At 66.4% G+C, this 13,733-nt stretch overlaps 1 protein-coding gene across 1 annotated transcript; it reads left to right on the forward strand.

Moving 5' to 3' along the window:
- The first annotated feature begins 2,671 nt into the window (after positions 1-2,671).
- Positions 2,672-12,187, forward strand: RAP1GAP (RAP1 GTPase activating protein). Its single transcript, XM_065649776.1, has 21 exons — positions 2,672-2,713; positions 2,819-2,857; positions 2,949-3,134; positions 4,567-4,661; positions 4,740-4,818; positions 4,900-4,953; positions 5,031-5,114; positions 5,189-5,289; positions 5,362-5,491; positions 6,229-6,384; positions 6,467-6,538; positions 6,615-6,701; positions 8,565-8,702; positions 8,812-8,922; positions 9,311-9,379; positions 9,464-9,573; positions 9,653-9,727; positions 11,631-11,721; positions 11,803-11,884; positions 11,966-12,027; positions 12,106-12,187. Exons 1-21 carry the CDS (start codon positions 2,675-2,677, stop codon positions 12,112-12,114), a joined length of 1,869 nt encoding a protein of 622 aa, XP_065505848.1. The 5' UTR covers positions 2,672-2,674; the 3' UTR covers positions 12,115-12,187.
- Positions 12,188-13,733: the final 1,546 nt, after the last annotated feature.

The following is a 13,733-nucleotide window of genomic DNA, read 5'->3' on the forward strand; positions in this document are numbered from 1 at the left end:
TTATCGAATAAAAATTGTCATTTGAGCAGCGGACGCCTTATTAAAGCACACGCGCGTGGGCCCGGGGGGATTTTAACACCTGACTGCAAGGATGGGGGTTTGTTAGGCGGTAAATCCCACTCTGGGATTTGCAGAAATCCTGGAAAATGTCCCCCAAAAAAAGGGGGGTGGGTGGTGGGGGGTCCCCAGTGCCAGCGCTGGGGTGCGATGGGCCAGGGCAGCTGTGGGGACATTGTGGTGTCCCTGTCCCCACTGGCACCTCGCCCGGGTTGTCACCCAAATGTCCCCGGGGAGGGGGGCCACTCGTGTCCTGGGTGCTGGGGATGTGGGGGGGCCGCATTAGCTGAACTGGGGGGTGCGTGGGGGTACCTGGGTACCAGCCACGGGGGACTTGGGGATGGGGGGATTTGGGGGCTTCCCCAGGGGTGGGGGGTGACCTGGGGTCCGGGGGACACATCGGGTGGTCCCGGGGAGGAGAGCAGGGATGGGGGGTCCCAGGCTGGGGGTGGCGCCGGTTCCCAGTGCCTGGGCCACTTCCCAGTTCCCCGGGGCCTGTTCCCAGTGCTGCTCTCAGGTTCCGGTTCCAGTTCCCGATTCCCAGTCCTGTGCCAGTTCTCGTTCCCGGTGCCGGTTCCAGTTCCCATTCCCAGTTCCGGTGCCGGTTCCAGTTCCCAGTCCTGTTCCAGTTCCTGGTCCTGTTCCTGGCGCCGGTGCTGGTTCCAGTTCCCGGTGCCGGTTCCGGTTCCAGTTCCCGGTCCCATTCCCGGTGCCGGTTCCAGTTCCCGGTGCCGGTTCTGGTTCCAGTTCCCGGTGCCAGTGCCGGTTCCCATTCCCGGTGCTGGTTCCCGGTCCTGGTCCCGGTCGCGGTTCCCGTTCCCGGTGCCGGTTCCGGTTCCAGTTCCGTTCCCGGTGCCGGTGCCGGTTCCCGTTCCCGGTGCCGGTTCCAGTTCCCGGTCCCGTTCCCGGTGCCGGTTCCGGTTCCAGTTCCGTTCCCGGTTCCAGTTCCCGTTCCCGTTCCCGGTGCCGGTGCCGGTTCCAGTTCCCGGTCCCGTTCCCGGTGCCGGTTCCAGTTCCCGTTCCCGGTGCCGGTTCCCGTTCCAGTTCCCGTTCCCGTTCCCGTTCCCGGTGCCGGTTCCGGTACCGGCCGCCCCCGGAGGGCCCGCCCCGCCCCGCCGCACGTGACGCGGCGCGGTGGCCGCGAGCGCCGGGGCCCCCGCTCCGCTCCGCTCGGTACCGGCTGCGCTCCCGGCCCCGCCGACCCCGGTAAGTGCCGCGGGAACCGGGGTCCCCGCGGGGACACCCCCATCCCGGCGCAGCCCCGGGGGGGCCCCGTTCCCCGGTGACCTTCAGCCGGTACCGGGGATGGGGGGGGGATGCTCCGGGCCTGGGTGGGGGGACCCTGGAGTCCGGGCAGGAGAGGGGGGATCAGCCCCCCATGCACCCCCCAACCTGCCCCCCAAATATCTCCCCCATAAATTTTCCCCCCAATATCTCCCACATTAATGACCCCCCTCAACCTGCCCCGCTCGCTACCCCGAATTCTGCCCCCCCTTCTCCTTCTCTCCCCGCACTGGCCTCATCATCTGCCCCCCCCCCCCAGCCCCCTCCCCACAATCTGCCCCCCCCAGCTGCCCCCCCAGCCCGGTCACACATTTGGGTCACACCCCCCGGTGCCACCCGCCCCCCCCTCCCGGACTGCGCCCCTTGGGTGCTGGGGGGGGGGGCGGTGGGGGAGCCCCCCCCGGACCCCGCACCCACTGCCCGCGGCTGCACGGGGACGGGGGGCCGTTTGCACGAGGGGCCGTGTTTGCACGGGGTCGTGTGACATTGTCGCATTTGCACGCAGTCGTGTTTGCACGGGGACGGGGCGCGTGTGCACCGCGGGAGCGTTTGCACCAGGGGTGCGTTTGCACGGGGACGACGCTCGTTTGCACCAGAGCGCGGGTTGCACCAGCGCCGCTTTTGCACGGGGATGGGTCACACCTGCGCCGGGGTCACACCTGCGCCGGGGTCACGTTTGCACCAGGGACACACCTGCACGGGCGCACCGTCATGTTTGCAAAGGGACGGGGCGCGTTTGCACGAGGGTTCGCGCTTGCACGGGGGTCGCACGCGCCCGGGGTGTGTTTGCACGGGGGGTGGGAGCCTTTTGCACCACGGGTGTGTTTGCACAGGACCGGTGTCCCCGTGTCCCGTGTCCCCGTGTCCCGTGTCCCGTGTCCCGTGTCCCGTCCCGCCCGGCGCTGTCCGTGGTGCTGCCCCGCGCGGCGCCGCCTCCCGCCGGCAGAGGGCGCCCTTCGGGTTGGGGGGCTGGGGGTGCGATGAGTTTGGGGGGGTCTGAGCAGCCGGGGACCCACCATGTAGTGACCCGACACCCGCCGCTCCTGGTCCGCCGGCTCCCAGCAGGCGGCACGGCGGCGCTTGGCTTGGTGCCATCAGTAGGCTTCAGGGGTAACGCCGCTGCCCGAGCTGTGGGGAGTTCCCTTCTCCCCCAGGAAGCACCATGGACCCCCCTGGTCCCCCCCGCGCCACCTAAACGTGTCCCCAGCTGACAGCACCGCCCCCTCGGCCACCCCACCCTGAGGTAAGCCCCATGGGTGCTCCCCACCCAAGGGTGCCGGTCGCGAGGCGCAGTGACGGGCACCCACGGCCCCCGTTTCCTGCAGGCAGCAGGATGGCCCAGCAGCGCCACGCCGTTCCCCCACCGCTCAAGGTAGGCGTTGCCAGGGAGGGGGCACCCATGGGTGCCAGCATGGCCTTCACCCTCCCCAGCACCCATGGGTGCTACCATGGCCTCCACCACCCCGTTGTCTTGCAGACAGAGGAGGACTACATCCCCTACCCCAGCGTGCACGAGGTAGAGCACCCGCTCCCCCAGAGATGGGTGCTGGGCAGGTGGGGGGTTGATGGGTGGGTGGGCCGAGCACCCACCCGGGTTGTGGGTGCAGGTGCTGGGCCGGGAGGGGCCGTTCCCCCTCATCCTCCTGCCGCAGTTTGGGGGTTACTGGATCGAGGGCACCAACCACCAGCTGAGCGGGACCCCCGAGTCCCCCCAAACCCCGGCACCCAGCAGCCGGGCAAAGCTCGAGGGCAACCACACAGCCAAGATCTACCGCAAGCACTTCTTGGGCAAGGTGAGGTCCCGTGGGTGCTCCAGGCGTGGGTGGGTTCCCCATGGGTATGGGTGGGCACAGACACCCCATAAATGGGTCCTCATGGATGCGGATCCCCCATGGAATGGGTGGTTGTGCGTATGGGTGCTCATTGTGGGGGGTGTGGGTATCTATGGTGTGGGTGATCATGGGTACCCTACAGCGTGGGTGCTCATGGGTATGGGTGACTCATAGGTGTAGGTGTCTATGGACATGGGTGCCCCATGGCATGGGTGGCCATGGGTGTGGGTGCTCATGGATGTTGGTATCTCTGGGTATGGGTGCTCATGGACCTGGGTGCCTCATGGCATGGATGCTCATGGGAAAGGGTCCTCATGGGAGTAGGTGTGAGTATCTATGGGCATGGGAGCTCTACGGCTGCAGGTGCTGGTGGACAGCAGTGCTGTGCAGCATGGGTGCTCACAGACGTGGGTGACTCATGGAGGTAGTTATCTATGGGCACGGGAGCCCAATGGGTGTGGGTGCCCATGGACCTGGGTGCCATACGGCATGGGTGGTCATATATGGGTGCTCATGGAGGTGGGTGTGGGTATCTATGGGCATGAAAGCCGCATGGGTATGGGTGCTCAGGGACCTGGGCGCCCCATGGCGTAGGTGCTTGTAGACATGGCTGTCCATGGGGAACCTACAAGTGTCTATAAGATGGGTAGCCCGTGGGCATGGGTGCTCATGGACATGGGTGCCTCATGGCATGGGTGGTCATGGACATGGATGTGAGTATCTATGGGTATGGGTGCTCATGGACCTGGGTGCCCCATAGCATGGGTGCACACGCGCATGGGTGCTCACGGCCATGGGTGGCTCATTGCATGGATGCCAGTCAGTGTAGAGGCTCCATAGGTGGTGGTATCTGTTGGTGTGGGTGCTCATGGACATGGGTGCCCTATAGCATGTGTGCTCAGGGACCTGGGTGCCCCATGGGTGTCCATGGGCATTGGGAATCTACAAGTGTCTGTAAGATGGGTGCTCCATGGAGATGGGTGCTCATGGATGTTAGTGCTCATGGCCATGGGTGCCCCATGCCATGGGTGCTCTATGGGGACAGGTGTTCATGGATGCTGGTGTTCATGGGCAGGGGTGTCCATGGCCATGGGTGCTCCATGGCATGGGTGCTCCATGGGGATGGCTGTTATGGCCATGGGTGCTCCATGGGGGTGGATGTTCATGGATGTTGGTGCTTATGGCCATGGGTGCCCCATGGCACGGGTGCTTCATGGGGATGGGTGTTGATGGATGTTGGTGCTCATGGTCATGGGTGCCCCGTGGCACGGGTGCTTCATGGGGATGGGTGCTCATGGATGTTGGTGCTCATGGCCATGGGTGCCCCATGGCACGGGTGCGTGCCAGAGTGAGCACCCATCAGCACGGTAGTGGGTGCCGGCCCCTCCCGCAGGAGCACTTCAACTACTACTCGCTGGACCCGGCGCTGGGTCACCTCGTGTTCTCCCTCAAGTATGACGAGCAGGAGCAGCTCCACCTGCTGCTGCGGTGAGCAGGGCGCCGGGGGCACCCATGGGTGCTGACTGGGCGTCGGGGGGCCACCCTGACCCCCCCCTCGCCCCGCAGCACCCGCGCCCGCACCCTGCACGACGTGGTGCCCATCTCCTGCCTGGCCGAGTTCCCCAACGTGGTGCAGATGGCCAAGGTGGGTGCGACACCTCCGGCAGCACCCATGGGTGCCCCCCCCACCCCGAGCCACCCATCGCATCACCCGTCCTTCCCACAGCTGGTGTGCGAGGACATCAACGTGGATCGCTTCTACCCCGTGCTCTACCCCAAGGTGAGAGGGGCACCCATGGGTGGGGGAGCACCCCAGGGTGCCCCCCACCCACCACGCACCCCCTCCCCATCCCTCAGGCGTCCCGCCTCATCCTCGCCTTCGATGAGCACGTGCTCAGCAACCACTTCAAATTTGGGGTCATCTACCAAAAACTGGGGCAGGTACGGGGTGGGGTGGGTGGGGGTGAGGGTGGGGGGTCCCGGCTGGGTGCTGACACCCCCCCTGCCCCCCGCAGACCTCCGAGGAGGAGCTTTTTGGCACCACGGAGGAGAGCCCGGCGTTCGCCGAATTCCTCGACGTTCTGGGCCAGCGGGTGCAGCTGCGGGACTTCAAGGGGTGCGTGACGGGGGGCTGGGTGGGGGCGCCCATGGGCCCCAGGCTCAGGGTGCCTGTGTCCCCCCCGCGCAGGTTTCGGGGGGGGCTGGACGTGACCCACGGGCAGACGGGCAGTGAGTCGGTTTATTGTCACTTCCGCGACAAGGAGATCATGTTCCACGTCTCCACCAAGCTGCCCTACACCGAGGGGGACGCCCAGCAGGTGGGGGCACCCATGGGTGCTGGGGGGGGTGGGGGGACACGTGGGTGCTTGGGGAGGTAGGGGGACCTGGGGCAGCTGTGGGTGCTGGGGGGCATCTATGGCGTGCAAGGGATCCTTGGGCACCTCTGGGTGCTTGGGGGGTGTCAATGGGGTGCAGGGGCACCCATGGGTGCCGTCTGGTGTCTATGGGGTGCAGGGGATCCTTGGGCACCTCTGGGTGCTGGGGGGGGCATCTGTGTGACACAAGGGCTAACACTACACCCTGTGGGTGCTGGGGGGTTGTCTATGGGATGCAAAAGCCCCAGGAGCACCCATGGGTGCTGGGGGAGGGCACAAGGGCTATCAGCACACCCCATGGGTGTTGGGGGGTGTCTATAGGGTGCAGAGGGCCCACAGAGCACCCTTGGGTGCTGCGGGGTGTCTATGGGAGGCAGAGGGCTGTCAGGGCACCCATGGGTGCTGGGGGGTGTCTATGGGGTGCGGGGGGCTGTCAGGGCACCCATGGGTGCTGGGGGGTGTCTATGGGGTGCGGGGGGCTGTCAGGGCACCCATGGGTGCTGGGGGGTGTCTATGGGGTGCAGGGGGCTGTCAGGGCACCCTTGGGTGCTGGGGGGTGTCTCTGGGACACAAAACCTTCAGGGGCACCCCTGGGTGCTGGGGGTCACCTCTGGGGTGTAGGGACTATCACCCCCTTCGCCCCCTGGTGTGACCTCCCCGTGTCCCCCGTGTCCCCGCAGCTGCAGCGGAAGCGTCACATCGGCAACGACATCGTGGCCGTGGTGTTCCAGGACGAGAACACCCCCTTCGTCCCCGACATGATCGCCTCCAACTTCCTGCACGCCTTCGTGGTGGTGCAGCTGGAGCAGGGCAGCACCCAAGGGACCCTCTACAAGGTACCGCCCCCTGCCTCAGTTTCCCCATCCCCGGGGTGCTGCGGGGTGCCCTGTCACCCCCCGTCCCGCCCACCCGCCGCAGGTCTCCGTCACCGCCCGTGACGACGTGCCCTTCTTCGGCCCGCCGCTGCCCGACCCTGCCGTCTTCAGGAAGGTGAGCACCCATGGGTGCTGCCTGGGGGGGGTTCCCCGGCGTGGCACCCACCCAGGGCTGCCCCTCGCCCCCGCAGGGCCCCGAGTTCCAGGAGTTCCTGCTGACCAAGCTCATCAACGCCGAGTACGCCTGCTACAAGGCTGAGAAGTTCGCCAAGCTGGAGGTGGGTGCAAACGTGGGTGCTGAGCACGGGGGTGCTGGGTGGCTGGGGGCTCTGCAATGGGGCTGGGCATGGCGAGGGGCACATGGGGGCTGTGGATGCGGGTGCTGCGCACACGATGGGGCTGTGGGTGTGGGTGCTGTGCCTGCAATGGGGCTGTGCATGTCACGGGGCATGTGGGTGCTGGGCGCACTGTGGGCGCTGTGCCTGCAGCCGTGCTGTGGGTGCTGTGGCTGTGGGTGCTGTGGATGTGGGCGCTGTGTCTGCAACAGTGCTGTGCATGCCATGGGTGCTGGGCACAACATGGGTGCTGTGTACGTGGGGTGGCACGTGCCATGGGTGCTGCACATGCAATAGGGCTTGTGCATGCTGTGGGTGCTGTGGGTGTGGGTGCTGTGCCTGCAGGGATGCCGTGGGTGCTGTGGATGTGGGTGCTGTGGATGTGGGTGCTGTAGTTGTGGGAGCTGTAGTTGTGAGTGCTGTGCCTATGGCAGTGCTGTGGGTGCTGTGGATGTGGGTGCTGTGGGTGTAGGTGCTATGGATGTGGGTGCTGTGGGTGCTGTGGGTGTGGGTGCTGTGGATGTGGGTGCTGTGGGTGCTGTGGATGTGGGTGCTGTGGATGTGGGTGCTGTGGGTGCTGTGCCTGCAATGATGCTGTGGGTGCTGTGGCTGCTGTGGATGTGGCTTCTGTGGGTGTGGGTGCTGTGCCTGCAGCGATGCTGTGGGTGTGGGTGCTGTTCCTGCAGCGATGCTGTGGGTGTCACGCGTGCCATGGGTGCTGGGGATGCAGTGCCGTGCGTCTGGGTGCTGTGTGCAATGTGGGGGCTGTGAATGTGGTGCCACATCCACTGCTCTGTGCAGGGGTGCTACGTGCAATGGGTGCTGCTGTGCATGGGGGTTCTGTGCACGAAGTGGGGGTTGTGCACGTGGGTGCCGTGTACACTGGGTGCAGTGCCTGCTGTGTGTGGGTGCAACATCCCCTGGGTGCAGTGCCTGCTGTGTGTGGGTGCAACATGCACTGGGTGCAGTGCCTGCTGTGTGTGTGGGTGCAACATCCCCTGGGTGCAGTGCCTGCTGTGTGTGGGTGCAACATCCACTGGGTGCAGTGCCTGCTGTGTGTGTGGGTGCAACATCCACTGGGTGCAGTGCCTGCTGTGTGTGTGGGTGCAACATCCACTGGGTGCAGTGCCTGCTGTGTGTGGGTGCAACAACCAGTGAGTGCAGCGCGTGACGTGGGTGCTGTGCCCGGGGTGGGGGAGGCGGTGGCACACACGTGGGTTCTGCACGCCAGCTGGGTGCCACGCATGTGGGTGCTGTGCCTGCAAGGGTGCTGTGAGTGTGTGAGTGCTGCATACACTGGGTGCTGTGCATGGTGGGGGGGCATGCCTGCTGTGCACGTGGGTGCCGTGTCCACCAGGTGCTGTGTGCGATTTGGGTGCTGCGCACACGTGTGCTGTGCCTGCGGAGGTGATGTGGGTGTGGGTGCTGCGTACACAGGGTGCTGTGCATGGCGGGGGGGCCATGCGTGCTGTGGGTGCTGCGGTGTGCGTGCTGTGCACGTGGGTGCCGTGCACGCTGGGTGCTGTGCATGGGGTGGCCATGCGTGCTGTGGGTGCTGTGCACGCTGGGTGCTGTGCATGGGGGGGCCATGCGTGCTGTGGGTGCTGTGCACGCTGGGTGCTGTGCATGGGGGGGCCATGCGTGCTGTGGGTGCTGTGCACGCTGGGTGCTGTGCATGGGGGGGCCATGCGTGCTGTGGGTGCTGTGCACGCTGGGTGCTGTGCACGGCGGGGCGGGGGAAGGCAGGTGCTGCGGGTCCCCGGCGGCGCGGGCGGGGCTGAGGGGGGTCCCGCGGGGGTCCCGCAGGAGCGGACGAGGGCGGCGCTGCTGGAGACGCTGCACGAGGAGCTGCAGGCCCGCAGCCAGGCCATGCTGGGGCTGGGCCCCGACGACGAGCGCCCCGACAACGGCGCCGCCGCCCCGGGCTTCTTCGAGTCCTTCAAGGTGGGGCACGGCGGGGGGGTCCCTGCTCCTCCTGCCACCGTACCAAGGGGGCGGGAGGGACCCGGCGGGCCCGGGCGCTGCTGACGGGGGCGCGGGGGGGGCCTTGCAGCGGGCGCTGCGGGGCCGCAGCCCCTCCCTGGAGGCCGTGGCGCTGGGGCTCCGCCGGGCTCCCCCGACGCGCCCCCCAAACGCCGCCGCCGGACCCCCCGACGGTGGGAGTGCCCTGGCCACGCCCCCAGCGGCTTGGCCACGCCCCCAGCGGCTTGGCCACGCCCCCAGCGGCTTGGCCACCCCCACCGCCCGGCATGCCTGCCCGCACCTGTCTGAGGACACGCCCACTCCAGGGAGGCCACGCCTCCCTCACGTAGAAAGCCACGCCCCTTCCAGAGACCACGGCGCGCAAGCCACGCCCCCAAGCGCGTTAGCCACGCCCCCTTCCCCAAAGCCACACCCCCCGGGGGTGCGCGTCAGCCCCGCCCCTTTCCTGGCTCACCTGGACACGCCCCCCGCGCAAGCCCCTCCCACCCCGCGGCCTCGCCCCCCCGGCGCCCCCGGTGTCCCCGGTGACCCGGTGCCGCGGTGACCCGGTGCCGCGGTGCCGCCCCCAGTCGCTGCTAGTGCCCGGGAGCCGGCGGGGACGCCGCGGCAGCGCCATCGGGCTGGGCTCGGTGGAAGAGGTGGGTACCCCGGAACGGACCCCCCGCGATGCCCCCCCCGGTGCTCCCCCCCGCCCCGCTCCCCCGGTTAACGGCGCCCCGCAGGCGCTGCTGGTGCCCGGGAAGAGCCCGTCGCGGCGGCGGCCCGGCCCGCTCGGCTCCCGCCGCTCCAGCGCCATCGGGATCGAGAGCATCCAGGAGGCGCCGGCCGGCAGGTGAGCGCCGGGAGCGGGGGGGCTGGCACGGCCCGCTGTCCCCTCCCGGTGTCACCCCAGCGCCCGCCGCCTCCCCCAGGGACGGCCCCGCCGCCACCCCCGAGGGCACCTGCTCCGCACACAGCTCCCCAGAGAGCCGCCGGCACCCCGACAGGTCCCGCGCCCGCCAGCGGGACATCGCGGGGACACCGGGAACGGGAGGGGGTGACACAGGGGTGGGGTGACGCAGGGATGGGGTGACATGGGGGTGACACAGGGAATGGGGTGGCACAGGGATGGGGTGGCATAGGGATGGAGTGACATAGGGATGGAGTGACATGGGGGTGACACAGGGAATGGGGTGGGTGGCACAGGGAATGGGGTGGCATAGGGATGGGGTGACATGGGGGTGACACAGGGAATGGGGTGACACAGGGAATGGGGTGGCACAGGGATGGGGTGGCATAGGGATGGGGTGGCATAGGGATGGAGTGACATGGGGGTGACACAGGGAATGGGGTGGCACAGGGAATGGGGTGGCATAGGGATGGGGTGACATGGGGGTGACACAGGGAATGGGGTGGCACAGGGATGGGGTGGCATAGGGATGGAGTGACATGGGGGTGACACAGGGAATGGGGTGGCACAGGGAATGGGGTGGCATAGGGATGGGGTGACATGGGGGTGACACAGGGAATGGGGTGGCATAGGGATGGGGTGACATGGGGGTGACACAGGGAATGGGGTGGCATAGGGATGGGGTGACATGGGGGTGACACAGGGAATGGGGTGGCATAGGGATGGGGTGACATGGGGGTGACACAGGGAATGGAGGGCACCGGGAGGGGCTGACGCAGGGATGACATGGAATGGAAGGCACTGGGAGGGGGTGATGCAGGGAAGGGGTGGCATAGGGATGGGGTGACACAGGGGTGACACAGGGAATGGGGTGGCACAGGGAATGGGGTGGCGTAGGGATGGGGTGACATGGGGGTGACATAGGGAATGGGGCGGCATAGGGATGGGGTGGCATAGGGATGGGGTGACACAGGGGTGACACAGGGAATGGAGGGCGCTGGGTGGGGTGGCACAGGGATGGGGTGCCATAGGGATGCAATGAGGCAGGGTGACACTGGAATGGGGTGGCAGTGGGATGGGGCAGCACAAGGATGAGGTGACATGGGGACTGGAGGGCACTGGGAAAGAGCAGCAAGGGGATGGGGTGGCACCAGGACGGGGTGGCACAGGGAACGGAGGGCACTGGGATGAGGTGACATGGGCATGCAATGGGCCAGGGTGACACCAGGATGGGGTGGCACTGGGACGGGGTGGCACTGGGATGATGCAGGGACTTGGAGGGCATGAGGATGGAGCAGCGCATGGATGGGGTGGCACAGGGACAGGGTGGCGTGGGGACAGAACAGCACAGGGACAGGGTCACCAGCAACCTAATGGCACAGGGACAAGGTAGTGGGGGGATGCAGTGGGGTGACACTTGGGTGGCCTGGGCACAGGGTGGCATGGGGCAGGGGTGCGACAGGGTGAGTGGCATGGGGACAGGTTGGTGTGGTGACAAGGGACATAGGGAAGGGATGGCACGGGAATGGGACATCACAGGGAGGGGATGGCATGGGGACAGGGTGGCACAGGGATGAGACATCCCAGGGCATGGGGACAGAGTGTCATGAGGATGGGACATCCCAGGAATGGGATGGCATCGGGACAGGGTGACATGGGGATGGGAGGTCACAAGGATGAGGTGACATGAGGATGGGATGGTGGGGGGATAGGGTGTCCTTGGATGGGACATCCCAGAGATGGGACAGCATGGGGACAGGGTGGGGACAGGACATCCCAGGGACTGGGTGCCATGGGGACAGAGTGCCACAGGGATGGGACATGCCAGGGACACGATGGCATGGGTAGGAGGTGACAGGGGGATGCGACATCTGCGGAACGGGGTGACATGGAGTTGGGGACAGGGCCGGGCTGACACGGGACAGCGCGGCGGCGCGGCGGGCCATGGCGGTGGCCGCGGTGCCAGCCTGTCCCCTCCTCTGGGCACCGTCCCCTGGCAGGGCCGAGAAGCCAGAGCCACCGAATTTCTCCCGCTCGTCCTCCAGCGCCAGCAGCTTCGGCAGCGCCGAGGAGCCGGGGGAGCCGGGACGGGTACGGGGTGCCGGGGGGGTTGAAATGGGGGTTCGGGGCGGGGGGGGGGCAGCACCCCCTGACCCCTCCCTGCACCCCCAGGAGAGCCGCTCGCCCTCGGGGAGCCACCGCGACGCCTTCGCCAACACCCCCTGGCCGGATGACCCCCCCGGTCCCCTCCCAGGTAGTGTCACCGGGTGTCAGGTCACCGTGGGGTGGGGGGACCCCGCCTTGGGGTGCTCACCACCCCCCCCTTTTCCCCCAGGCCACCGCCCCCCGGACCCCCCCGAGATCAAAATCCAGCTGGATCGGCCCCCCCAGAACCCGGTGAGGCTGTGCACGCCCCCCGCACCCCAAAATGGGGACACCCACATGGGGGGCGCCCACTGATGTCCCTTTGCACAGGGGTCATAGTCACCCCCCCATGCCGGGGGGGTGTCACCACTTCCCCCCCACCACGTGCGACCCCCGTGCCAGGAGCCGAAGCCATCGTCCCGGTGCAGGATTGGGGGGATCCCCCCCCCCCCCAAAAAAAAAGAAAAATGGGGGTGTCCCCCCCTCCAGACAATCTCCATCACCCCGAATACCCCTGGGGGGGTGATGGACCACATGGGCCCCCCCCCTTCCACTGTGACCCCAATGCCACATGGCAGGGGGGCCCCCAAAATGAAGAGTGTGTCCAACTCAAACATCCCCCCCCAAAAAAAAAACAAAAAGGGAGGGCTCAAATCTGGGATCAACCCAACGTGGGGCTCCCCCTGTCCCCCCCTTTTTATTTTAAGGGAAAAAAGCTCCAGAATGGGTCGGATGCTGGAATTTGGAGCGGGGGGGGGATTATTTTTTCAAGCTCCCCAAACCGTGTTTGTGTTTCCTGTGAGTCCTGTATAAAATAAAGGTTTATTTATCGTTACGGCCGGTGGATGCTGGGAGGGGGGTCCCGGATATCTGGGGAGGGGGGGTCCCCGAAACCCTAAACCTCAGCCAGGCCAGATGCTCTGCGTGGTCTTAAAGCCACCCCGTTTTTGTGGGTTTTTACCCAAATTTGGGGTTTTTCGCAGCAGCGATGCTGAGCAAAGCCTTGCTTTGATTTTTTTCCCTATTTTTGGGTGCTGCGGGTTCCCCAAAATGTGGCGAGCCCCCAAAAGAAGAACTTTTTCAGCTCTGGTGGCCAACGCGGCGTCGGGAGCGGCATTTGGCCACCAGCCCCGGCGGCCGCCGGCTTCGCGCCAAATCCCCGGCCAAGAAAAAGTGGTTCCCCCCGCCGAACCCCCAAAAACCACCGAGCACCCCGGGAGCGGTTAAACTTAGCTCGGTGCCGCCCGGTTTCTGGGAAGCGCCAGGGGTTGGGACGTGGTTGGGGACGCTGGCGATGCCACCGCGGGTGCAAAGGGCGCCGAGCAAAGTGGGGGCGTCACGGGTGTCCGTCCCCCCCGCCCCGAAATCCGGCGCCGCGCGGGTCAGTGCCCCTGCCTGCCCCAGAGTTAATAAGAAACCAGAGCGGAGATTTATTTATAAAGCTGGGAAATAAATAAAAGGGGGGATTTGGAGGGGCCTGGTGGGATTTCGCAGGGGGGGTGTAAGTGCAGGATGCAGCCGGGGTGTGCGAGGGGCTGCTCGTGCGCAGTTTGCACAGGGAAGGGGCTGTTTGCACGTTCGCACGTGCAAGGCGATGTGGTGCACGTGCAAGGCGTTGCGCGCACGTGCAGGGTGCCATTCGCCTTTGCACGTGAACGGTGACACTTGCACGTGCAAGGCGCTGTTTGCAAGTGCACGGTGGCATTTGCACGCCCGAAGCACCGCTTACATGTGCGCGGTGACGTTTGCACACCCGAGACACTGTTCGCACGTGCACGGCACACCGTTTGCACGTGCACAGTGGTATTTGCCTGTGTGCAGGCATTTGCACACCCAAATTACCGTTTGCACACCTAAGGCACCATTTACATGTGCACAGTGACGTTTGCTTGTGCAAGGCACCATTTGCACGTGCACGGTGACAATTGCACACCCAAGACACTGTTTGCACACGCACG

Source organism: Caloenas nicobarica, chromosome 22, assembly GCF_036013445.1.
Source record: "Caloenas nicobarica isolate bCalNic1 chromosome 22, bCalNic1.hap1, whole genome shotgun sequence".
Classification (NCBI taxonomy): domain Eukaryota; kingdom Metazoa; phylum Chordata; class Aves; order Columbiformes; family Columbidae; genus Caloenas; species Caloenas nicobarica.